Source organism: Lutra lutra, chromosome 8 (genome assembly GCF_902655055.1).
Source record: "Lutra lutra chromosome 8, mLutLut1.2, whole genome shotgun sequence".
NCBI lineage: Eukaryota > Metazoa > Chordata > Mammalia > Carnivora > Mustelidae > Lutra > Lutra lutra.
The window spans coordinates 104,051,222-104,078,818 of NC_062285.1; the positions used below are offsets into that span (position 1 = coordinate 104,051,222).

General features: G+C 36.4%; 1 protein-coding gene across 3 annotated transcripts in view; it reads left to right on the forward strand.

The window, feature by feature from the left end:
• Positions 1-27,597, forward strand: part of NAV3 (neuron navigator 3) — a 617,699-nt gene that overhangs the window by 515,310 nt on the left and 74,792 nt on the right. For all 3 annotated transcript variants that reach the window (XM_047741951.1, XM_047741949.1, XM_047741950.1), the window contains exons 13-20: positions 5,941-6,073; positions 6,739-7,009; positions 7,955-8,663; positions 10,667-11,155; positions 15,656-15,697; positions 17,110-17,270; positions 23,330-23,518; positions 26,930-26,982. In XM_047741951.1, coding sequence (XP_047597907.1) covers positions 5,941-6,073; positions 6,739-7,009; positions 7,955-8,663; positions 10,667-11,155; positions 15,656-15,697; positions 17,110-17,270; positions 23,330-23,518; positions 26,930-26,982 — 2,047 coding nt within the window. The remainder of the gene's footprint in view (positions 1-5,940; positions 6,074-6,738; positions 7,010-7,954; positions 8,664-10,666; positions 11,156-15,655; positions 15,698-17,109; positions 17,271-23,329; positions 23,519-26,929; positions 26,983-27,597) is intronic.

The window sequence follows — 27,597 nt, forward strand, 5'->3', positions numbered from 1 at the left end:
GACCTGAACCAAAATCAAGGGTTGGACTGCTAACTGAGCCACGCAGGCTCTCCAAAAGAATATTTTTAACATAAAATTATAAAATTATTTTTATCATGTTCATGTTGTTATATACTTAGGTTTTTCCAATTCAGAAGTCTTTTTTTCTTGATAATGAAATATTTTTCCAAGGAAATGCTGAATAAATCTTTGTTGAAATACACTACATTGTTTTCTGTCAATGACCCTGAAGTAATACAGAATTTACACTTCAGTGGTTGCAATGCTCAAACTTGACAGGTAGTGCATTGTGTTTGCTGATAAAAAAAGAAAGAAAGAAAGAAAGAAGATATGGCATAAGTCTAAGTGGTTTTGTGTTTATTTAGTTTTGAGAAGAAATTAATTGGTTTAACATAATGGTGCCAAAGCACAAAGCCTAGATAGGCCCCTGATTCTTCGTATTTTTTAAATTATTATTGCAGATGTCATGGTGTCTAAGTATATATATATTTTAAAAGTGTCTGTCTCTTCTTTTGTGTATTATTTAAAGTGCCATAAATAATGGAAATACAAAACAAAGCTATCCTGGAATAGGGTGTTTTTTGAAGTGATGCTTTCATTTTGTTATGCAAATGTTATCTTCTTTTCCCTTAGAAAGAATGAGTGTATCCAGAACTTTCTACACAACATTCTCATAATTGGAATTGCATTAGGGTTAGAACACAGTACTTCTAGAGGAATCAGTAGTAATATGCATGTTCATTTATATCATTAATGGGGTATTTAATGAGCTATCAAATTGAGATTGAGGTTACTATTAGATGCCTGAAGTATCAGAATTATTTATTGAAAGAAAATCTGTTTTACTTGTTCATGTAGAAGTAGGACAGTTGACCGGGCAATATGAACTATTGTAGAGCCTGGCTGAGTACCTGCTGTATGAATTGCTACTACATGAAAAATATGACTGTGTTGAAAAATAGCCTTTTCCTCCAGAATTGGTTTTAAATCTGCAAACTTATTTTACCTGTTCTTTAGTTAGGGGCACCTGGGTGTCTCAGTTGGTTGGGCATCTGACTCTTGATTTTGGCTCAGGTCATGGTCTCAGGGTTGTGAGACTGAGACCTGTGTTGGGCTCTGTGCTGGGCATGGAGTTTGCTTAAGATTCTCTTTCCCTTTCTCCTGCTCTCTCTCTCTCTCTCTCTAAGAATAAAAATAACAATAGTAATAATAATAATTTAATTAATATTTCAAAGTTCTTCATTATTAAAAGGAAGAAAAAGAAGACCTTGAACATATAATACATCTGTTTTCAAGCAGGTCTACTTCTGCTTGAATCCAGAGGTACATATGGGGGTCAGAGCTACAAGTGCACGACCAGATAAATAAAATAGATCCCTAGCCCCACTGAGTTATTTAAATTTAAATACGCACTCTTAAAAGACATGCAAAAAAAAAGGACATTTAAATACGCACTCTTAAAAGACATGCAAAAAAAAAAAATCATCCTATTCTTGGAATACTTAGTAATCTAGTGTATATCTAAGTTGTAATTTGCCAACAGGCTAACTGGCTACATTTTTGGCTTTTAACTGAGTAATAATTTTTTCCCTGTAGTTCTGAGTTTTGACATATGCCTCAAGCCATGTATGGACACCATGAATCTTCACCTACTTCTGACCACTGGCCGTCACTGGTCATCCCATATCTGTCGTTTTGCCTGTTCTAAAATGTCACACAAGTAGAATATAGGAGAATGTTCTTAACAGTTTTATTCATAGTATTTAAAAACTGGGAACAATCCAATGTGTAAATGCAATCTATGTGGATAAGATCCACAGATTTGTCATGTATAGAGCTGTCTTAGATTGTTGAGAAAAATTTAGGAGAGTAACAGATCTGTAACTTGGAAGAGAAGGAGAGTTGCCCTTTTATAAATAATATCATCAAGAATTCTTAGCACATCTTAATGAAATTAAAAATGAAAGGATGGAGAAAATATATTGATGAGGCTTGAGACCTCAGAGCTAATTATGTGAGTAAATTATCATTTTTTTTCAGTAAAAAAACCCCTATCTTTATGAAGCTTTTTCAACTTAATTAAGTGTGCCATAATAAACAAGATTAATTGCATACTAGCCAGGGAGAATCCTGGTATCCACAAAAATCAAAGATGAAAGTCAAAATCACAGGATAGATTAGGAAGATAATGTTGTCATCAATCAAAATTTGTCCCTTTAAGTTTGTTTAGCAAAGAAATATGTTGAACAAAATTTTCTCAAAATCTACATTTATTATGGGTTTGTTCTAACTTAACATTACTGGATAGAAGCAGCATTTTCAAAAGTAAAATCATTTCATTCATTTAACAAACATCTACTAGTCATCTCTTCACAAGTAGACAACATGGAATGTACTAGGATTATAAAGATAAATCAAATACAATCCTGACTTTGGGTAAATCAGATTATGATCAAAAATATAGAAAGGCACAAAAAATGGATATAACAGGTGATAGATGCTACATTATAGTGATTAACATAGATTATTTTATCACTCCACAAAATTCATATTGAATATTGTGAAATAATTCTTCAACTCTTCAAATAGATGATAGAAGATTTGCCATGCCATACATTTTACACTCACCTCTAATTAAAACAGCTTACCATGTCACATTGTTATCTTTTGTTTAAATGTTTGTCTTCAATAATAAACACTGAGTTCTTCAAGGAGAGGGGTTATAATTTATTCATTGCTTAATGAAGCAGAGTGGATACTTACTAATAACTTTTATGGAAGGAAGGACAAGCAGAGGCAGTGCATATATGGAAAAGGGTGGCCGTGTTACCTGTAGCTGAGAAGGATTTTTCAAGGATTAGTGATAACTAAGAATAGAGCCAGGAAGAGAGGAAAAAACACTTAGATTTATGACAGAAAGATTAATAGGTAATGTCAGTAACTGAAAGGGAGAATAATTTTTAAGGAGAAATGATGTAATCTAGCAGAGTGATTTTGAGATGTTGACAAGACATCCTAGACACACTGTCCAGTAGAAGGCTGGAAATGCTTATTTGGTAGTCAGGAACAAGTCTGGTTAAAGATGTGAACCTAACTGTCAAAATCACAGAGGTGATACGGAAGTTATGGAAGACTAGGGAATTTCCAAGAAAGAATGCAAAAGGTGAGTTAAGATAAATTTCTAAATATTGAATCCCAAAGAAGAGGAAAAAGTAAAGGATTTGGAGGACTCTGTGAACTTGCAAAGACTTTGAAGACTCATCATTAATATATTTCAAGAGAGAAGGGGTGAAAAGCTGGGAGGCAGGGGAGCATAATGCTAATCAAGCCATGGAACATAATTCCTGGGTTTAAATCCCAGGTCCATCATGTGCTCTTAGGCATGTCATTTAACCTACCTGAAACCACCCCCCTTCCTCCCTTCCTTCCTTCCTCCCTCCCTCCCTCCCTCCCTCCCCCCTCCTCTTTCTTTCTTTCTCTTTTAAGATTTTATTTATTTATTTGTCAGAGAGAGAGAGAGAGAGAGAGCACACAAGCAGGGGGAATGGCAGGCAGAGGGAGAAGCAGCGTCCCACCTGATGTGCAACTCGGTCCCAGGATCCTAGGATCGTGACCTGAGCCAAAGACAGATGCTTAACTGACTAAGCCACTCAGGCATCCCCTACCTTAATCTTTACAATGCCTGTCTCATAGGTTTATTTGAGGATTATATAATATAAAGTAATTAGAAGAGTAGGACACATAGTAAGCACTCAATTCATGGATTTATTGACCTTTGTAAAGGCAATTCCAGTATTAGGAGGAAGATTCTGGAATCCAGAGAAGAGAGAAATAACACTATACGTTTAAAATTTGAGGAAAATTAAGTTTTTTGAAGTTTTTATTTTAATTCCAATTAATATACAGTGTTACATTAGTTTCAGGTGTAGAATACATGATTCAACACTTCCATACATCACTTGGTGCTTATCAAAAGTGCCCTCATTACTCCCCATCACCTGTTTCATGCATCCCGCTATCCGCCTTTCCTCCAATAACCATCAGTTTGCTCCCTATAGTTAAAAGTCTGTTTCTTGGTTTGTCTCTCTCTACTCTCCCTCTCTTTTCCCCCTTTCCTCACTTGTTTTGTCTCTTAAAGTCCACATATGAGTAAAATCATGCAGTACTTGTGTTTCTGTGACTTATTTTGCTTGGTGTAGGCTAGTTCTATGTTTAAGTCTTTAAGGAACCTCCATACTGTTTCCCATAGTGGCTGCACCAGTTTTCATTCCTACCAACAGAGCATGAGGGTTCCTTTTTCTCCATATCTTTGCGAACACTTGTTGTTTCTTGTGTTGTTGATTTTAGCCATTCTAACAGGTATGAGGTAATATGTCATTATAGTTTTGATTTGCATTTCCTTGATGATAAGTGATGATGAGCATCTTTTTATGTGTCTGTTGGCCATCTGCACGTCTTCTTTGGAGAAATGTCTTTTCATGTCTTCTGCCCATTTTTCGTTGGATTATGCTATCAGGAGCTAATATCACAAACAAAATATACAGCTAGGGAAGGATCATCATTAACACTGTTCGCTATAAATTCAAATTTTATTTTCTTCTTGATAGTTGCATTTCTTATTGGTTTCATGTGTGATCTCAACATATCACTGTTATTTTGAATTTATGACACACCTCATAAAACACACATACCAGAGGAGGAAAACTATCAGTTCACCACTGTTCCTCTGTGGTTTACTTATGCTTTCATTACGGATATTCTCCTAATGTATAGATTGTTTTTAAAGGCATTTATCCATTTTATGAAACTTAACTTTTGTCTGTATCTAATATATGTATCCCAAGTGAGTGAATTTGTTTAACAGAGCACAGGTAAGCAGCAGGACAGCACAGTAGACTGAGAACCAGCCAGTAAATGAGGGAACTGGGTCCCACCCCTTTGAACTGTGGAGCTGCCATTCTCATTCAAGTTACCCTGCTTATCCTACGTTACTTCCACATCATCTGACACATTGACTCAATGAGAGTGCACACATTAGCCTGCACATGAATATTAATATAGCCTATTTTGTTTTTTCTTCTTTAGATTAAAAACAAATATATTCAGAATTTCAAATGTTTTTTCTTATGTCCCAATGGATTGCCTTGTTCATCCTGTGAGGCGGGTGCATTCTATTTCGGAATCTATGGCTTTGGTAAAGAAAAGTCTCTGAAGAAGGGAAGTGACGGGGCCAGATGTGAATTTTTGTGATCATTTTGATCATCGACCCAAATTTAGCAATGAAGTTGTATTGAGAAAGACCACAGGCAGAAAAGCCAAATAAGAGGTTATTGTTTATTGATTCCAGGCCAGAAACTGTGAGGTATGGCAGGAGTGATGATATGATAGAAATGAAACTCAAAGTTCAAGTGTTGGTGAATCCTTAGTAGTTGCTATGGTAGGAGAAAGAATGTGGAAGGACTTACTGATTCCTAACTGAAGCACAGTTGTTGGGTATGTGTGTGTGTGTGTGTGTGTGTGTGTGTGTGTGTGTGTGTTTGTTTGTTTGTTTTGTTTTTTAAACTTTTAGAACAAAAACTGAATTCTTATATGCTATGTTACTTTTTCCAGGGGGGAAAATCATTGGTGGTTTTATTCTTTCCTGATACCATGCCGTATTTGTTTTAGTGTTTTCATTCATTCTGTAGATACTCCCCTGGAACCTGGATCTGTACTAAACAGTGATTCTTTGCAAATATCAGATAAGGTTATCCTCAGGCCTGCTTTCAATTTCTTTTGTAATATGATTCTCCTAAAATGGAAAGTCAATAATTTTTCATCATGAGATTAAAAAAGTAAGGATTATCTTCCTGATACATGATAAATGTTATATGGAAATATAGGTGACTTCCCTCATGCCTCCTGTGTGTAGTTCATTGCTGCTGTGTGTCTTGCCTTTAGCTGGGATGACAGCAGCTCTGTGAGCAGTGGTCTCAGTGACACCCTTGATAACATCAGCACGGACGACTTGAACACCACATCCTCGGTCAGCTCTTACTCAAACATCACAGTCCCCTCCAGGAAGAACACACAGGTGAGAATTGTCTGCCTTCTTTCTCCAGTGCTTCTCCCAGGTTTACTCCCCAAACCATTTCATCTGAGATTAAAATATAGCATGACCTTTGAATCTGATATAATCGTATAAACAGAAGCAGCTTGTGTTTATGTATTAAACACATACATGGTCTATTGATTACAGGCCAACCCAAAGACTTACTGTTCCATATCTCTTTTTATAATATTGATATTTTAACCCTAAAAATTATTTTAATAGCCTCATTTTTAGATAGTTCTTGATTAATTTTATATTGATCTCTGAAATAAATCACTACATCTCTTGAGAATGGTAAATCAAAAGAGGATATTAGATAATTAAGTTTTCTCTTGTCCTCCTTTCCCTTGTTAAATTTGACATAGAAAATTCCTTCCTCTCTAGAGTAATTAATTTGGGGTTTTCTGCACGTATTTATTTGGACATTCTCTAATATGTGCAAGTGAGAATTATGTGGCCAAAATTAATGAAACTTAAATGAAGACATCAATTAAAAATAGGAGTCTTTGGAATTCTTTTGAAATATAAATCAGTGCTGCTTTTTTTTTTTTTTTTTTTAAACCAGTTATCTGAAGGTACATTCCAGGGCCTATTCACACTTTATAGAATTTTCTGCCCAAAGTTTCTTTGTAATATTTTCCTCATAGCTGAAGACAGATTCAGAGAAACGTTCTACGGCAGATGAGACATGGGATACTACCGAGGAGCTGAAAAAAACAGAGGAGGACTTAGACGGCCATGGGGATGGCGCTGGCAAATGGAAAGGTGTCTCCTCAGGACTTCCTGAAGACCCGGAGAAGACGGGACAGAAAGCCTCCCTGTCCATCTCCCAGACAGGTTCCTGGAGAAGGGGCATGTCTGCCCAAGGAGGAGCGTCATCTAGGCAGAAAGCTGGAACGAGTGCACTCAAGACCCCGGGTAGGCTTGCCACTTCACAGCTGTTATGCAAAAATGTTTTAATTTACGGTTTCCATTCCATCTTTGTTCACGTTAATACGAGCTTTATTTTTAATTAAATCATATTCTTCTCTGTATAGTTATTCTTTTCCATGTAAATTTCACATTCTTTACCATATAAGTCCACAATAATATAACCATCTAGGCGTTCTTGAGGGAGCAGCGTTATAATTTGGGGCTATTGAGTGTCTTTATTCTGCCGTAGTCATTTCTGTTCATGCGGAAATAAAAGAAATCGGCTTAATAAAAAATAAGATTGCTTTCCTTCTGCCTTCCTTATGAAAGTTTGGACTATTTATGTTAAATATGCCACTAAATTTCACTACCACCACTGAGAGGCAAGAGCAATCATACTAATGTGATGAGATGGAAGGCTGGAGATTTGCAACAGCATTTGTGAATTATACTTTATGAAAGAAGAGAGTGAAAGACTTCTGCCAAATTGTACTATCTTTTCTTTTTTTTAAGATTGTTTCCCTATTTTTAAAATGGTGCCTAATTTTAAACAGTGCCACGGGAGGTATTGTTGTACCAGAGGCCTCTAAGTAGAAGCATCTTCCAGATATTCAAATGAATTCTTTTTCTAGCACTTAGCTTGATAAGATTAAGTGCTATCCTGATAAAGGAAGAGAGTTGTGAGATATAGACAATAACAAACTGTAAAAATATGTGTTTTCATTTTATCTCCTTCATCACTTGTCACATTTCCTCGAAGAGCCATATTTTTATAGCTTTGTAGGCAATCCTCTCGATATGTTAAAGCTCATACCTATTGAGATCTAAATAAATAGATAGAAACTGAAGTAATTTAAGATGTATTCACATTTTTACACGTCGTTTACAGAAAGATTACTGTGTTCATCAAAATGCACAGGCATGTATATTTGTGTATTTCTCGTTAATTAGGGAAAACGGATGATGCCAAAGCTTCAGAGAAAGGCAAAACTCCCCTAAAAGGGTCCTCTCTACAGAGGTCTCCTTCAGATGCAGGAAAAAGCAGTGGAGATGAGGGGAAAAAGCCCCCATCGGGCATTGGAAGATCAGCTGCTCCCAGCTCTTTTGGATTTAAGAAACCAAGCGGAGTAGGGTCATCTACTATGATCACAAGCAGTGGGGCAACGATAACAAGCGGGTCGGCCACCCTGGGTAAAATTCCCAAATCTGCTGCCATTGGTGGGAAGTCAAATGCAGGGAGAAAAACCAGTCTGGATGGTTCCCAGAATCAGGATGATGGTGTGCTGCACGTGGGCTCCAAGACCTCCCTCCAGTACCGCAGTTTGCCTCGCCCTTCAAAATCCAGCACCAGCGGTATCCCCGGCCGAGGCGGCCACAGGTCCAGCACCAGCAGCATCGATTCCAACGTCAGCAGCAAGTCGGCTGGTGCCTCCACCTCGAAACTCAGAGAACCCACTAAGATTGGGTCAGGGCGCTCGAGCCCCGTCACTGTCAACCAGACAGACAAGGAGAAGGAAAAAGTAGCAGTCTCAGATTCAGAGAGTGTTTCTTTGTCAGGTTCCCCCAAATCCAGCCCCACCTCTGCCAGTGCCTGTGGGACACAAGGGCTCAGGCAACCAGGATCCAAGTATCCTGACATTGCCTCACCTACGTTTCGAAGGTAAGAATGTGTAAAATGATGCTGGAAAAATAGAAAATGCTATACTGTAGGATTCATGGGAACTGTTTAATAAATATAAATAATCCACGTGTGTCCTAAATCCTATATCCTAAATGTATGTTCTAAAGTTCATATATCTTAGATTCTTTTAGTTTCTGAGTGCGGTGAGTTTTAAAGAGCTGATCTTATAAATAGCTAGGGGAAAAAATGGTGTCCATTTTGAGAAATGCTCAAACTTCTCAGTCCCACTATCCATCGAATATTAGCAACACAAACAGCATTTATAAGAAACTTAAAAATAGATGGCAATACCGAGGGGTAATAATAAAATAATCACTTGTAAAGTTTCTGCAGATTTCCATCTCTCCTTTTCACAATTAAAAATAAAATAAAATAAAATAAAATAGGTTTTCATGACTATTGGTATTCGTTTCCAGTGTTTATGATCTTGCTGGCTCTTAATGAGTCAATGATCATGAATGTAGATGAAACTGTTTTCCTTGTAAGAGATTAGATTGGAAAGATTGATGTAGCACCATATCTTAACATATTAATGAAAATCAAGGTATGATGTTATGGACAGAATTTGAAAACAGCTGAATGTTTCATATAGGGTAACAACTCTGGGGTGGGTGAGGATTCGTAGCTTCATCAGCTTTCTGGGTAGGACTCTGATAAGCAGTATAACTTGGTTTCTGTATAGGGATTATCTTTAATACTGAATGTGTGGACTATGATTGTTTTAAATACTAATATATTTTAAGTGGCAAGAAAATACATAGCCCAAAATACTTGGCACAAATGGTTAAACCTCTGTGGTTCTGTTTTCTTGTTTATGAAATGATAGAGTATGATTTAGAGTCCGCTATATGTTAAGTATTTTAAATGTTTGTTTTTATTACAATGAATAGACCAAGAACCTTGATAACTGGGAAATAAAGGGTCTTGGAATATTTACATTTCAAGCGATCTCAGATACATGATTGTTTGAAAGCCTAGATGTTATATTCCTCAGTCGAAATATTAATTCTGCAAAACTGGCTTTTTGAAATGTTTATTCTCATTGGAAAGAATAATGACTCGTAGTGGGAGTAATTATTTCTGTTGTTTAAATAAAAGCCAATAGTGCCCTCCAGTGGCCCATTACCTATGAAACAATTTCTCATATTCGTCATAAAGTATTTCACTATAGGAAATACAGATTTCATTGCAACTTAATTAGTTAGTAATCATTACGCCATTACTTCATATCACTTTATTTCCATATTTACATAAATTCGATTATATCATCTGCTCCATTTACAAAACTAAAATGTTTTCTGAACTGAACTCCAACATCTAAGTTAGCACCAACTATGTTTCAAATCACTATTATAAATATGTACTTGAATAGCCCTGGCAACGGACATAAAACCTCTGGTCTCTCTTGAGGAAAATACACACAAACCAACATGTTGCCAACAGTGTCCAATCACATTTCTAACCGACTGCCGTCACTCAGGCCACCAGATAAGTAACATAATCTCCAAACCTTGCCTTAAGCACTCCTTTTAGTTTCTGAATAAACTGTTACAATGAAAAAAAGGAAGAAAAAAAAATTTAAGTGTTATGTACCGAATGCGTAGAAGTTGTTTCATTATAATGGTTCTGTAGGTAGGTAACAGCAAGTGTGCTCAAACTCTTTAATTTTCTCGAAAGATTCTGATGATCACTTAAGCTGTGAAAGCCAAGGATTTTCATGTTTGATCTACTTTTATTTTGCCCCTTTCCTCCCCACCCCCTGGGTGGCAGCCCAGTACCAACTTACACTTATGGTGATATGAGAGATTTTTTGGCACGAGATTAAGAAGTTCGAGCTTATAAAATTCATTAACATAGAGACAGGAAGTGCTTGGCAGCTCAGACGCCAAAGCACACTTGGCTCTGTGTACTGTAACCCTAGATATTTAATGTGGATATTAGTGTCTTGGAACAACTGAAGTTGTTATTTGTTTTTCTTTTAGGTTGTTTGGTGCCAAGGCAGGTGGCAAATCTGCCTCTGCACCTAATACTGAGGGTGTGAAATCCTCCTCAGTAATGCCCAGTCCTAGTACCACATTAGCGCGGCAAGGCAGTCTGGAGTCACCGTCGTCTGGTACGGGCAGCATGGGCAGTGCTGGTGGGCTAAGTGGCAGCAGCAGCCCTCTCTTCAATAAACCCTCAGACTTAACTACAGATGTTATAAGCTTAAGTCACTCGTTGGCTTCCAGCCCAGCATCGGTCCACTCTTTCACCTCAGGTGGTCTCGTGTGGGCTGCCAATCTGAGCAGTTCCTCTGCTGGCAGCAAGGACACTCCAAGTTACCAGTCCATGACTAGCCTCCATACGAGCTCTGAGTCTATTGACCTCCCCCTCAGCCATCATGGCTCCCTGTCTGGACTGACCACAGGCACTCACGAGGTGCAGAGCCTGCTCATGAGAACGGGTAGTGTGAGATCTACTCTCTCAGAAAGGTGAGCTTTCCTAGAGGCATTGATGAAGTCTTCCCCCTCCTTCCTCTCCACGCTGTGCCTACCCTCCTCCCCCACCAAATTTCCTTGATGTCAGTGGGAATGCCACTCTGCAAAGAAATATAAAATTAAAGGGATAGAAGATAAAGGAGGCTGGGCCTTTTGTTTGCTCTTACTACCAAGTTCGTAGAACGAAAAAAAAAAAAAAAGCCATGAAGAATAGGGTAATTGTATAATTAAGTTTCTTAATATGAATGCATACATATGTACCAAACAGGCAATTTGAATGAAATTTGAAGCATATGTTTATGTATTAAATGATGTCTTCTCAAGACATGTTAATGATTTGGCCTAAGCTCCAAGACAACGAAGCTCCTTATGATAATTTGAGCATTTTTAAAGACCGTATTTAAATGGATTTTACAATTTTGCTCTGAGCAATATGTTAAGTTTGCTTTATTAGTGCTTGTTTAGGAAAAGAGCAAAAAGATCACTGGGGAATCATAGTTGAGTTGGAAAAAAGGCCAATTGTCAGCTATGAATTCTTAGAGAAAATTAATAACACCAGTAATATTTTTAATAGGCCTCTTGAAAATAAATCATTTTATAAAGTGTTTCCCATTGGTTTAAGCAGTTTTTTTTTTTTTTAATTTACAATGAGAAACATAAAGAGGTATTCTTTACTGAATATGCTTACCAGAAAGTGTCACGGTTAACCAAAATGTCTTTAGATTCTCTCACCCCAAAAATCCTTTCTCAGGTATTTTGGTGCTGACTCCTTCCTCCTGGAAAATGTCCTGAATTGCCTCTTTTCCCAGATAAACTTAATGTTATTTGTTTCTTGACACACCTAAAGCTTTTAAAAATGCTGTTGGCCACACATCTTAGTTGTGTTGTTTGTAAAAGCACTACCAGCCACTGGAAATGCCCAATATGGTTCCCTAAGCTTTTGCTCAGTCTGTTACTGAGGATGACCTATCACCTCTTTTCCAGACTTCCAGCCTGAATTCCAGATTCATTTTTTAAAAAACATCGACTAAAGCTCTTACCTAGACTCTTACCACATGGCACTAGTTGTCCCTCAATCTAAAATTTCCCACTCTTCTTCCATTTCTCTTGTCTTTGTGAAATGTAAAACATGGCTTCCCTCCCACTCTACCTCTTGGTGTCCTCATGGACACGGACAGCCATGCCCATGAGACATCCCCCGATAAGAGAATTATTTATATTCTCTAAATTCTTTCTAAATATTTATGCTTGATAGTTCCAATGGTAGGCAGGTGATTATAAAATAATGTTTTTCTTCATCAACAAAAAACTGGGCCAAGAGACACAAGACAAACATGGGGGATAGAGAATAAACTGTAGCCATTTGCATCTGTGTCCTTTCTAGTTTTGTCATTATAGATAGCATATGTAAAGATCAACTATATACATGAAAACAAGTACTGTTTCATTTAAGTTTCTAGCTCAGAAATTAGGCTTCCTCCAGCATCTTGGATTTAAGTTTCCACGCTTTAAGGTAAATGGGCACTTTCGTATGTCATTTTTTAAGACTTGTAACAAGTAAATCAAATTGTATTGAAAATCTGTTAACAACCTATAGTTTTAACGAACGCATCTTTGATTGTATACTGATATGCGAGGAAGCCAAGTAACAATTTCATAAGCACATGCAAATAGGTCATTATTTATTAACTCAAGTCACCTTCCAAATTACTAATTTTTTAAATCACCAATATGGCTGCATTAAGCTGACCATTTAGCCATCAACCTATTTCTCTGGCCTTCAGATATTAAAAAATCAGGTATTGGTGGTTCAGTGGTAGAATTCTTGCCTGTCAGGTATCAAAAAACCAGAAAAGTAGACAACTGTTTGTAACCAAGTAAACTTCAAATCAAACCAGAGAATAAATTGAGTTTTATAGATACAAATGTAATGTTAGTATTTTACTTTTATCTGTATTTTAGCAGAAGCCAACATACATTTTCATTTACAAATACCCTGGCAAATATGTAGTCACAAATTTTCTTTAAGTAAATCTTCTTGTTGTTGATCAGCTTTTGAAATAGACCAGCTTTACAAATGGGAGTGTTCCAGTATTAAAAATAACCAGATAAACGATTTTTCTAAAATAAACCTTAGGCTAATTTAAAATAAATTCATATTTTGCCCTTGATTCTTAGTGCAATGTATTGATGAATAGTAAAGTGTGAAAAATAAAATAACTTTCCGAGGTATAATATATGATATAAATATTAATTAATTCCTCCCAGGATATTATTGATTTGAAATAATTTTTGATATGAGAGGTTGTACTTTTTCTTGGGAAGAAATTTGCAGGTAATAGCAATTTATTCTAATCTTTAAAAGTATATTCGAGAAAGTTTATGATCTATTGAAGAGAAAATAAGATCATATGAGAGATCCAGTCTTAATTAGAATTAAGCAGCCCAGCAGAACATTGGGAATGCTAAGGAAAGGAAAGAGCCACACCTGACAGAAAATGTGCTAATGTGTAAATATTGCAAACAAAGTAATTAGAGTGATATGATAGAGATGTGCAAAAGTTCAGGACTTACCTATCTACAATTTCAAAATATTTTACTGATATATTCATATCTTAATACTATTGAATCAATAGTTTTTCATGAAGCTTTTCACTTGGTTCAAATTCCTTTTTCATTAAAATGTCATAAAATAATAAATAAGCACAAAAAATTCTTCAATAATTTTCCCTCCAGCTGCTCCAAATCATGGGTGGCCCCTGAGCCATAACCAGTTCCCAGTTATTTTGTTTAGTTTGTTTTGCTTTTTGTAACCTAACCAAACTTTTTTTTTCCTTACCTAATCAAACTAAAAATAATCTAAAGTAGTAATAAACTTTACACATTGCTGGCTTGTTTGGAAATACCAGCTCAAGTAGCGCTGCAGAGCTTCTGTTGGCTTGGAACAGACTGGGCCTGACCTCCTCAGACTGTTGGCTAAAATCCCCCCTCTCCCTCATTGTTGCCACTGCCTGCTGGGTCCTTGCAGGCATAGGAGCTTGTGACCTTTCAGGGTGTGTGGGAAGTGTCTACATTATAAAACGATTAGTATCCGGATTCAAACAGATATTTCTAAAGTTTTAAAGAACTTATATTGGCAAATTTAAATTTTTTTTTATTTTTCTTTCATTAAATTCTCTGTGTGATATAAATACATGCACTTTAGACAATTGATAATTATGGCAAACAGTGCCTATTTTCAATCTCCTTTGCAATGTCAAGCTTTAATAAATCTGCACGTGTGAAAAAGATAACCTTTAAAATGGCTCATGACCATATTAATGCTTTAGCTTGACTGTAGTTCCTATTTATAGGTTTTTCACATTTGTTCAATCTGATTCTTTTTTGTTTGCTTATGCACACCATGAAAAAACCTTATGTAGTCAAAATGTATACTAGAACTGGTGTCTACGTAACAGGATATTTACCTTATGTGGACATTCCCAATAAATAAAGTCATTTGATGTCTTTGGTTGCTTTCTACTGCAGTGCTAAATAATGGAGTACACATAGAAGAAAACATTTTAGCTTTGATTTTGAGTGATTAATTTTCAAATCGATGTGTTTGCATTTGTGTTATATCATCCCCATTTTACATATCCTGTGTATTTATTTTGATCATAGGAGGTTCTACTGGAAGAGAGCTATCATTCCTCAAATTCAAATTAATTTTGTTCTTTGGTTATTCACATGCCAGAAATTGTAACAGAAATCCCTAGACTCGTCCCACTTAGCTGTTGACACCCTCTTCTATTTTTAGAGAGGCCATTTCTCATTTTCTCCAGACACATCCTTTCATCCCTTTCTATGGTCAGTTGAGATTTCTTTAAAATAGAGCCTGATAAAACTTAGAGCCTTTTAAATACCTAACTTCGAATTTCCAAAAGATGGCATAGATTAATTCTATTAAATATTTAAATAAATGGTGCCAGAAACATTACATTTCAAGCAGATATTTATTATATTTTTCTTTTCTTCTATACAAATGGAATGATCTGCCTTTATTTTTATTAAAAATAATATGAATACAAAAATTAAGTATTAAGGTATTTTATATCTCCTCTACCCATTAGAAGTTGTCACTTTAACTTAGGGAGAGCAGATCTATCTGATTTCCACCTATGATTCTCTTGCATTTGAAATCACAGTGAAAGTCTAGTCAGTTGCACACGGAAGCAAAAACCACCATAGCGGTAGGTAAACAGAACCTACAGGGGAATTATGTCAACAAATGACTTAGTCTACGTGCTCATAATCCTGTCACTAAATTATCACTGAACATGTTAAAACAGTTGACCTCTGGTCACCTTTGGTTGGCCTTTTCCAATAAGTTAAGCATCAAATATGTGTGACAAAAATTTTATTTTGTGAAGTTCAGAGAACCGTTTTTGTTGGATGTGTAATTTGGAGGTTTTGTTTGCATTATGTCCTTAGGGGTTTTCTTTGTTTTAACAGCATGCAGCTTGACAGAAATACACTACCCAAAAAGGGACTAAGGTAGATATTTCTCTCAGCACCATTGCTGCCTTTGTCTGTTGTTACGTAAACTTTGTGTGCTGTCTCTCTCCCTCTTTCTTTCTTTGTTTGCAATGAGGTATCTGCCATTGAGGATGGCATCAATTTTAATCCTAATGTTTTCTCTGGCCTGAGGAGTTGGTGAGATAAGCCTCTGGTTAGAGATACCGGTAGAGGTCAAGACTACGTAAATTAAATCCAGTCTAATGTCATTATTTGGGGAGCAGCAATTTTTGGTAGATTTCAGAACTCACTTCTATAAATTAAAATAAAATTAACTTCCCTAACATTTGCATCTTGGAGGCATATGCTTGCAAAACCTCAACCCATATAGTCTACAGATGTGGCCAGTTAATGTTGAAAGGTTGAAGGATGCTCTAATTTGAATCAAAGAAAACAGATTTTCATCATCAGAGGACAAATACTATAATTAAGGTATGAATTTTTAAAGAATCCTTTTGGTAAAAACTCCAGAGTTTTCATTTTGGTTTTTCAGGAGTGCTAGTCCATTTAGATAATGAATTAGTCTAGGATAATGTAATAATCTCAAAGTCATCATTCAGTTCATCATAAAAACTAAAATGAAAATTTAATCCATGGCCTTCCTTTACTATACGATTTAATCTGAGGAGAGGATATAAAATGAATGACTAATAGAGGTATAACACATATGAACTTAATGAGTCAACTGTTCTTTGATGTTAAGAATTTACTTACTCTGGTGAAAATGAGCACTGGCCAAATAGGTCTTTCCCTGTTATCCTTTTTCTCACCAGTCCCTTAATAATAGGAAACAGCTTGCAATTATTCCATTTCAAGATTTTGTTTCAGAAATTTATTTTCTACTAAAGTGAGCCCATTTTTTTCCTTTTTTTAAAAAAAAATCTAGACATGATGTCAAGTGCCATTTTAACCAAATAAATCTGGTATTTTTTAATATTTTCCTTTTTTTTTTTTTTCCAAAAAAGATCTGTCAATTTGTGTTCCATTTCCTATGCCTTTCTGTGGCCATCACTCCAGTTCCCTTGGCTCCTGGCCTAGCACTGTCTGCCATATTCAGTCTGTGCTTTCACCCTCTTCACATCCTTCCAAGCACTGTGCTTTTGAGTCCCTCTCAATTAACTTGGCTGTCTGCTCATTGCTTATGATTTTCAACTACATATCTCACAGAAGCATAATTTCCCTTTCAAAATCCTTTATTTTTTTTTTTCCCTGTGAGATTCACACAGATGGTGTCAGATCATCTGGAAGAACTAAGCAATTATAATTAGATTCAATCTGTTTGAGAATGTTGTTCAGTCTGAATAGTAAGCTCCTTTCGATTGTTTCCTTGTCCTGGTATTGCCTTGCCCCCCGTAGATGTGCTTCAGTGTCTTAGCTGTGCTGTTTTGCAGATACACCCCATCATCTCGGCAGGCCAACCAAGAAGAGGGCAAAGAGTGGCTGCGCTCGCATTCCACCGGAGGGCTGCAAGATGCTGGCAACCAGTCCCCTCTGCTCTCCCCTTCCGCCATGTCATCTTCCGCCACAGGAAAATACCACTTTTCCAACTTGGGTAAAATATTCTGAACACCATTTCATCTTGTTCCTTTGACCATCTGCCCTCACAGGAGCACTGCGATCTCTCCGTAAAACACGTTATAAAACATGTTCACTTAAGGCAAATATAAAGACACCTTAAGAGTACCTTTTATTTGTTTGATGGCTGGCTAGTCACTAAACACTTTCCAAAGGTTATGCAGTTTATTGCTCATGACAATGAGCAACAACTTGACATTGGTACGACTGCTGTGATTTTACAATCTAGGATCCAGAGGCACAGAGAGGTCATTTCACTCACAAAAAGGTCTCACCTTTCATAAGGGGCAGAGGCAGTAATTGATCCCAGAATACCTGACTTCAAGCTTAGGCGTTTTCCTCAGAGTCCTCTTAAAAAACAGTAAAACATCTCCTTGTTTTTTGCTTAAAAACAAGCAAGTTTGCTTGTTTTTAAAAACATTTAAGAAAAGACATTTGCTTAATTTTTTTTAAATCCTTGACAAAATTTATCATACTTTTGTAGAAAAACAAAATATAAATAATTAAGAAGAAGGAGAAAGTAACTCCATGACTCTAAGATCACTTTTTTACGGGTAATCAAAATGAATAGCATTTCAAAACTCTCATTAAAATGAACATGAATAATCCCTGTGAACGTTTTTTGATAAGTACAAGGAAAAAAGTGACAAATTTAGCCATTGCATTACTTTGTGCTTAGCATCATTTGTATGAAGTGTAAAATCATTTGTATAAATGTCACAGAAAACATAGGGAAGAGTGGCAAAGTAATGAAAGAAGTCTAAACATGCCAGTTCTAATTTAATAGATCCAATGCTTTTAAAATTAGATTTCTATTCTATAAAATCACATATAAAGTATTATTATTGTTATTATTATTATTATTATTATTATTTTGCTTCAATCATTTTTCTAGTAATGGACTCACCAGTTGTCCAAATTCTTGAATAGTTTGGGCTTTTCAACTTTTTCAATCCTATAGGACACTCACAGCTCTTTCTTTTCTCTTGTAATTCTTCCTGCTTTACAGAATAAAGCTTTGGCAATAGAAAACAATTATTTCGGTCACAGGTCCATATGAGCTAATGAATTCCTACTAAATACCAAGTTTTTGCTGCTACACCTTCACAGGGAGACACTTATTTGCCTCATAATGAAAACAGATGGTATAGCTTTTACTTATAATTGTAATTATAAAACATAGCAAGAAGCTTAAAATTTTAACTTCAAAAACTAAATTGAAAACGTTTTTTATAAACTCATAAGAATATGAAATTAACTCTAATTTTATGCAACATCTGAAACAAAACCAAACCACTTGGAATGATGAGTTTGCTAGATACCCTCTGTCTCCTGTCAATCTTTTCAATACCTGACATTAATTTGACTAACTGAATTCTTACCCCCACTATTTTCGCATTTATATTGTTTTGATTAAATCCATCTGTTCCATTATTATTTGGGGAAAAAATGCTCACCACTTACTATGTCTGACCTTGGCAAAGTCAATTTCCTCATCTGTGAAATGGATCCAAAATATCTAGGTTTTATTATGGGGGACTGATTTATGTGTACCAAGACTGATTTATGTGTACCATGAGAGTATAAAACTTAAAAGACCTTGTTACCTCATCATTTTTATCAGAAACTATCCTTTATGTTATCAGAAAATAGCAGTGTAATTCAAATTGGTGTTACTGCCTCTACCATCATTATCAACATTTTCACCCATTGGGACTTAGAAAGGAAGACCTTCCCATACATGTCAACACATTCTCATGTGCCCATCCAAATTTTATAAGCATACATGGCTTAAAATCAGGTGTTCTGAGGTCTCTATGCTGTCTTATTTTAAAGAAAAAATGACACATTTAAAAACATGAAATTTATTTTTTATTGCAGGGTACCTGGGTGGCTCATTTGGGCATCAGACTCTTGGTTTCAGCTCAGGTCATGACCTCAGGGTCATGAAATCAAGACCTGTATGGGGCTCCACACTCAGCACAGAATCTGCTTAGGATTCTCTCTCCCTCTCCCTGTGCCCCTCCCGTTGCTCATGTGCTAGCGCTCTCTCTCTCAAATACATCTTAAAAAAAAAAAAAAAAACAAAAAAACACCTTTTATTGATTTCCAGACAACCTGAATTTATATTTACTAGGTAAGACAGTGGGTACTATTAAAATGTAATCATAACCAAAGATTATTTTATTATTAAATTTTAAAAATGTATCATGGAATTTTTTAATGAGTATGGATAGCATTTTCTTGCAGTTCACTTTGGTCATCATTTGTCTTCAATTTGATCATTATCTCTTCTGAATGATCAGCAAGTGATTACTTAGTAGTAATTACAATACCTGTGTTTTCTTTATCCTTTTTCCTTATTAAAATATGTTAATACATAAAATTTTTAGAAATATTACTGTAAAAAGTCCTATATAATGAACAGAAATTTAAGATCACTTCAGTTACCTCATTATTGGTAGAGTAGCATGAGTAAGCTGTGGTTTGTGTGTAGTTCTTGGTGTAGGTATGATCCCTGTAATAGAAACCATTCTACTCAAGAAAGCAAATCAGAACATAACTTATGTAAACAAAATAATCTTTGTTTGAAATTTTGTTTACTGTTGGTCATAGTCTTTGTAAGGCATCTTATAACTGGCTGAGACTTATTGTCATCTTCCCATGAGTGACAGTTCCTCAGCCTCATTTTCTCCTTGCTGTAGGGGTTAGTATGTAGAAGTATTACTGTCAGCCTCTCACCTAGGAGTTCTATACATTTGTTGGATCCTCTTGCATACAGAGTATTGTTTAAACAACTTTATGGAGAAATTTCTACGCTTTTGCATCCAAGGGTTCCTCCACCTTGAGTGCCCTCCTACTCCTCTCTCCATATTCACCTTTCAAGCTATTGAAAATTAACCCTCTTCTTCTATATTCATGAAAGTATAGAATCTCAGAGACAGGAGACACCTACCTCTGGTTCAATTATTCAACTACTAGTTAAATACTTATGATATCTCTAGCTTCTTCTCTAAACCCACCCATGACAGAAACTTCTGAATCTAGATATATCACACTTTTGAACTTCCTCTTTTAAAAAAATCAAATAAAATTTTCTTGAGTTACTACCTAGTTTCTAATGATAGTCCCAGATTCCACAAAATAAGTTAAAATAAGGTTCCATATGAATATTCTTATTTTAAAACAATGTCATAAACTCACTAGCTAACATGTTTAGATATAGTAGCAAAGTCAAAGAGAGACCTTGAGGTATTTAAAAACCCACTCCATATTTCCATCAGGTCCATTCTCCCCAAATCCCCAAAATCAACATTTAATTTAATAAAAACAGGGTCTTTGTTCTGAAATATAATTTAAGACAAAGTCAGCAGACCCCTTTCCCCTAATACATGGTCGTATCTATATCTCTCATTTTTAGAAATTTTGCTGTGTCTCTAAGCTTTGAATGAGTCCGGAGGTCATTTATTCTGCTGTTTCAAAAAATTGTAATTCATGATGAAACTGAAGGGTAGAGATTGAGACATTTGCCTGAAGCAAATGGAAAACAAAGCCAGTATAGAATCCCTGTGCTAATTTGTGTACCATTGCAGAAATTCTTTGTCCATCATATTTTTGTCCTCTGTTGTATAATTTTTCTTGGTTTATTTACATATTAATTTTTCTTCCTTTCAGTCACCTCTGCTAGTAGCCATTGTTGAAGTTAGGGCCATGCCATATATATCTTTCTATTCAACCACTGACCCCAAAAAGCAGAACTATCATAGACATTAACATAACTGAACATTCTTAAATAGCATGGGTGTAGTTTCAGTGGAGAAGCTATCAAAACTGTAAATGCAAACTCTTCACTTTAAAATTCACCCTAATGGGGCCCCTGGGTGGCTAAGTAGGATAAGCCTCTGCCTTTGGCTCAGGTCATGATCTCAGGGTCATGGGATTGAGCCCTGCATCAGGCTCTCTGCTTGGCGGGGAGCCTGCTCCCCAACCCCCAACCTGCTGCTCTGCCTACTTGTGATCTCTCTCTCTCTGTCAAAAAAAAAAAAAAAAAAAAAAAAAAAAAATCACCCTAATCCTCATTATTTCTTGGATGATTTAAGTCACATGTTTTGAAATTATAAAAGGACAATTTACTTGGATAGCTCTGCAACCATTATGCAAAGCCAAATAGTGAGTGAAATGACCTTCTAACTTCTAGATACATATTAACATAATATATTTACAAATGTGTTGAATACTCCATTCATTTAGCAAAGAGACAGTCCATACTGTGGACATAGAATAGGATGATTTACTCTAATCCAGGTGCTCTAAACATAAACATTCAAGTCTAGAATGTCCTTTGGTGTATCTTCTGGCAGTTGGTTAGCAATCATATTGAACTAGTCAATGCTGGCTGACAGAATGTACCTGAAAGATGTCTCCCTCCCTCTCACTCTCTCCCCTCGCTCTCTCTCTCTCTCTCTCTCCTCACTCTCCCCTTCTCTCTCCTCACTCTTCCTCTTTTCTGACTCTCTCTCTGTCTCTCTCTCCACCCTCTCCCCCTCTCTCTCCCTTCCTCTCCTCACTCTCCCTCTCTTCTCATTCTCCCTCTCTCTCTCTCCTCACTTTCCCTCTCTCTTCCTCACCCTCCCTTCTTTTCTTCTTTCTTTCCTTCCCTCAGGGTTTTCTTCCTTCCAACAGATTGCACACTTTACACATTCACAATTTCTTTCATCTTTTATTGTATTTCATATATGCACACACAGATATAATTCTAAATCTTGTATTTCTTTCCTTTTTCTTATTCTTTTTTTATTCCAATCCACAACTGCTCTATCAGAATGTTGTTGTGTGTATGAATTCATCAAAACCTTTAAAACAGCCAGCATAGTGTCTGGAAAATAGAAAATATTCCCTTTCATTTGCTTCACAGTATATATGCCTCTTATTTTACATTGTTTTGAAAGCCAGTCATTATATTAAAAAGAAATGTAATTCCCATGTCAAAGAAAAAATAGCAAATTTTGAAATGATAATCACTCATTCTAAACCAGTGACGTGCATTCCCTAAGTTTTTGAAAGTACCCACATGTTTTGTGATTGCATAAGTGGTTCCTGCCTGCCTACTCACATTTCTGTAACAACTTATTTTTCTTAAATATGAACATTTGTGATACATATCTTTCCCAATTTTGTGCTTTGCTTTTGTTCCACATTTTAAGATGGTATTGCTTCTGAAGCAGCTGTACTGTGAGTCAACCACATCTTTCTTTAAATTCATAATTATCAGTGGGCATAAAAAGCTAAGTGTTATTAGAACTCTTTGGCAATGAACCCTAAGTAAATAAATTCTTGTTTCAAATTATGAACATGAGGTACTTCTTGGGAAACACAACAGGTTTGTGACATTAGACAGTCTTCCCTCTGGACTCTGGTCTTAGATGCAGTAGAAGAGTTCAGTGTGATTAACCTGACGATAAGCTATAAACCACATAGATTACATTTCATTTAAAGAAAAATTTCATATTCTTCTTTTACAAGTAACTCTGATAATAATGATGGTGCTGATCATGGACTTACATAAATTCAGAACTCAGAACGATGAAAGTCTTTGGAAGCTTCAAAAGGGTCTTCGTGGGACATTTGGGTTTCTTGTGTTTTCTTTTCGATTTTGTTTTTTCCATTAAAGAGGTGTATTCTTCTTGAAAAGAAACCTACAGAGCCTACGCAGGCAATCTTTTCTTCATAATCTCCAGCAGGATATACCATGCTGTTGTATTTCTAGCATGAACAAAAGAGGTTGCTTGGCAGCTTTGTTTAATATTGCTTTAGAAATTGACATACTGCTGGCCTTGAAAGTGTTAGAGAAAAGAGGGACTCTCCTGAAACTGTTATTGAACATTTCAGGGGCAGACTGTCAGCCTACCTTCAATAGAAACACCCATTAAATGCATGTTTCCGTAGAATTGGGATCACATTCTCACTTTCCAGCAGCCAACTGTTTTCATCATCCAAGCCCCAGAATAATGAGTCTATGTGTGCTTTGTTTTTCAGTGAGCCCAACCAATCTGTCTCAATTTAACCTTCCTGGGCCCAGCATGATGCGTTCAAATAGCATCCCAGCCCAAGACTCTTCCTTCGATCTCTACGATGACTCCCAGCTTTGTGGGAGTGCCACGTCTCTGGAAGAAAGGCCACGTGCCATCAGTCATTCAGGCTCATTCCGAGACAGCATGGAAGAAGGTAGGCGTAGGGGGAAATAAAGATGGAGTTCCTTTATTTAACTCAGAGATGAAAACTGTCACATCAGTCGCCATCACAAGGATTCCTGAAGAGTAAATAAATGAGTTAAGTGTAACTCTCATTTAGGGAGCCCTGAAGCTTGAAGAGGGTTTAGTCTGCATTACCTTCTGTTTCTTTATGCATTTGGAAATATGCCAGAAATTGTGTAGATTAATACTTGGTTATAGAACAGTTCAGAACAAATCCGGTATTCTCATACAGAAATCCTCATTATTTTAGAGACTGTTTGCTCTGGTGTGTCCAATATCAGAGCCAGTTTTGTTTGACATCTTGGTTAAAGAATCATAAAGATACATGAACCAGAAAAATTACTTAACGAAACTACCACACATTGCCAGCTTGTATCCTCAGAAACTCCCTCTGGTGTTGGTTCTTGTCATCATATCATAATAGAATTCATATCATGTCTACTTTTTGTCTTCTAAGTTTCATTTTCTTATCCAATGTAATAAGGTTCTGTGTGAATACTTTATAATAGTTCTATTCAAAAAACTCAGGAGACTTAATGGACGTTCAAATGTATGTTATTTTTTTAAACTATATAACTGCAGGTGTGAAATTTGATAATTAATATTTGAGAGATTTTCCTCTTCGATTTAATGAATGATTTTTAAAAGTATCCATAAAGAAAAATTGTGGCACACATACTATAAAGCATATCAGCTGAGAATAAAATAAAGGTAAACATAAAAGTTTAAATTGACCAGAATAAAATCAGACATTTTTATCTTTGGGGTAAATACCTAGGAGTGCAATTGCTTGCCATCTGCATGGATGTCGATGAAACTAGAGGGTATTAAGCTAAGCAAAATAAGCCAATCGAAGGAAGATAATTATCATATGATCTCACTCGTATGTAGAATTTTAGAAACAAACCAGAGGAGCATAGGAGAAGGGCGGGAAAAATAAAACAAGACATAATCAGAGAAGGAGAAAAACCATAAGAGACTTTTAACCATAGGAAACAAACAGAGCTGCTGAAGGGAATGGGGTAACTGGGTGAGGGGCATTAAGGAGGGCACGTCATGTAATGAGCACTGAGTGTTATATACAACTGAAGAATCACTGACCTCTACCTCTGAAACTAATAATCCATTATATATTAATTGAATATAAATAAAATTAAATTAAATTTTAAAAAAGAACAAAATCAAATATGAAATCAGCTAACTATCCTAGTCTTTAATGATTATATATAAAAGAAAGAACTCCAGATCCTGAAATATATCAAGTTTTAAGCCTCTGGCCATCCATTTATTTGTGGTCTGAACTTCAGCCAATTTCTTAACTTCATCAATCAGTAGTGCTAATTCCTGCATCTGTAATCTCACAGATTTGTCATGAAAATGAAATGAGGGAGTAGTTCTGTTCCTTTCTCTTTCTCCTTCCTACTTTCTTAAAGGCTCTTCTGATTCAAAGTTTAGATAGCTATGAGCATTGATTTCATGTTTTCAGGCCACTACTGTCCATTTAATCTGCTGACACTAAATCAGTTGACCATCATTGCCACTACCTTTTGGGATATTAACTGAACAACTGAGTTCATGGTGACAGTAGATTACATCCTGAGAGTCTACTGATTGTGGCAGACTAGATGGACAAAATTGGACTAATTGGAAATGTAAAGTCATTGCTTTTTTGAGATGGTTCTATCACTGTCTTCACAGACTGGCATCTTATAATACCATAAAAATAATTTGCTACGCATACTGATGGCTCTTCTAGAGTGCCTTGTTTACAGATGGAATGCTCTTCATATGCTTGGGAAAGTCTGGCCTTCTGTGTACGAGGTTTAAATAATCTCAGTTACTGAACACCAGCCCGAGTGGGCAAGATGGCTTTCTGATGCCCATACACTGAACACTGAACTATTTTAATTCTTACATTGTGGTCTACAACCAAGGGATTATTGAACTAGTGAGGTGGAAGGGGCTTTACTGATGCCCTCTCTGCTCAATGATCACCGTGAAGATAAACAGCCACACGCTAGGAGGTTATAGACCCATAAATAGCAAGTAGCAGCAACAGACCAGAAATGGGATCGCCCGATTCATTGTCCACCTGCCTTCTGCACACCATGCCAAAAATCTTAGTGCATTCTGGTGCATACTTAGTGCATACTGTTATTGGAGGTTGAAAGAATGTGGAATTGTATTTGTATTGTGTTCTTTAGTTGACTAACATTTTGCCCACCTCACAGACTGGTGATAGTTGCTTGAGCAAGATATCTGGGAGTTGTCCTTCATTGCTCTTTTGACCATATGTTTACATGAAGTCAGTTTTAAAGAGGTTCTTCCTGGTGTCCCTCAAATTCATCCCTATCTTTTGAGACACACTGCCACAATTCTACACAGTTTTCCCAATCGCCTCCAGACCAGCTTGCAAGCATCTCCCACATACCCTTGTAGTACTAAGGAGTATTTTTTACTCTATTGTAATTATCTTCTTAGTTGTATACCTTTCTGCTTTTTTTTTTTTTTTAAGCTCCTAGGATTGTGTCATCATTTTTATAGTCCCAGAAACTAGGAAGGGCCTGTCACGTTGGGTGGGCCCAACTAATGTTTGTTGAATGGATGAATATTCAGAAATAAATTTACCCCACAGTGAAAAGAGGAAGGACTTTTCTACAAATATAATTAAGCACACTTTTACCACCCTTTGGGCTTAACACATCGGATGTGCAGAAATATAAAACAGTCTATCAATTGTTTAAAATGGTATTTTGGTATACCTCAGTAAAAGACAGTATGCAATTTCCATTCTTAATTTCAGTGAGACACCACCTTGAAATAAGCATTTTTTCTATGATTAGAAGTACAAAAGAAGCAATAATTTTCCATTTAAAAGAGCGTAATCAACTCATCACAGATAATGTTGAAATAGCAAGTTCAATAAAATGCTTCTTCCCCTGAAAGCATACAGTGAAAACAGTGAAAATGGATCTCTGTTGTATAAAAATGAGATAAATAAATGAAACACATAAAGCTTTTTTTTTTTTTTAAGTTTAAAAGTTTTTGGCAACTTTATTTTAGATTTCCACTATTTTCTGGTTATTTATTCTGTGAAAGTTTACTATAACTTTAAATAAACCCACAGTCTTCTCAAAGGGCTTGTGTTTGTCCAATCCTCTCTAACGTGATGAAGGAGGTATTTTAGGGGGGCAGGTGTGGGACCTTCCCATGTCTCAACAATTTGACCTCAAAAAATGACCGCAGAATTGCCTTCCGATTCTTAGATCCAGCTGTTATTATTTAACTTCCCCGCCTCCCTATTCTCCACTCTCCAGCAAAGACCTGCTGGTTCTGAGCTGACTTCATTATATCACCTCTTGTTCTTTTTTGCTTTTTCCAGTTCACGGTTCTTCATTATCACTGGTCTCCAGCACTTCTTCTCTTTACTCAACAGTAAGTATCCACTGTGAAAAGAAAGCTTCTACTGTTTCCAAGCACACAGATGATTCAGTAGATTGATATTGACACAGAAGTTACACGGTGAGATAAGTGTCTGTGCTGAACGACTTCATACCCCATCCACTGACAGGTGCCTCTGGGCCAGGCCCTCTTTGGCCCACTTAGATATGCCTTCACTTGACTTTTGTGTACTTAGGAAAATCAGTGAGTGTATGAAAAACTGAATCTCGTAAAACCTATTGGGGTATGACTGGGAATCCCTGAACCCATGTACTGGGCTGTACCATAAATTTATGATATTGACTAGTTTTCCTTGTTCAGATCTCTGAGCCATGACTGGTGATGGTCCTATGGTATTTTCTCTATAAGAGTGATGTCTACTTATTTATTTTGAAGATTTTATTTATTTGTCAGAGAGAGAGCACAAGCAGGGGGAGCAGCGGGCAGAGGGAGAGGCAGGTTCCACACTGAGCAAGGAGCCTGAAGCAGGACTCGATCCCAGGACCCTGGGATCATGGTCTAAGCCGAAGGCAGATGCTTAACTGACTAAGCCACCCAAGGCATCCCAAGAGTGAGATCTATTTAGTTTACTGAATTTCACTGGGACTT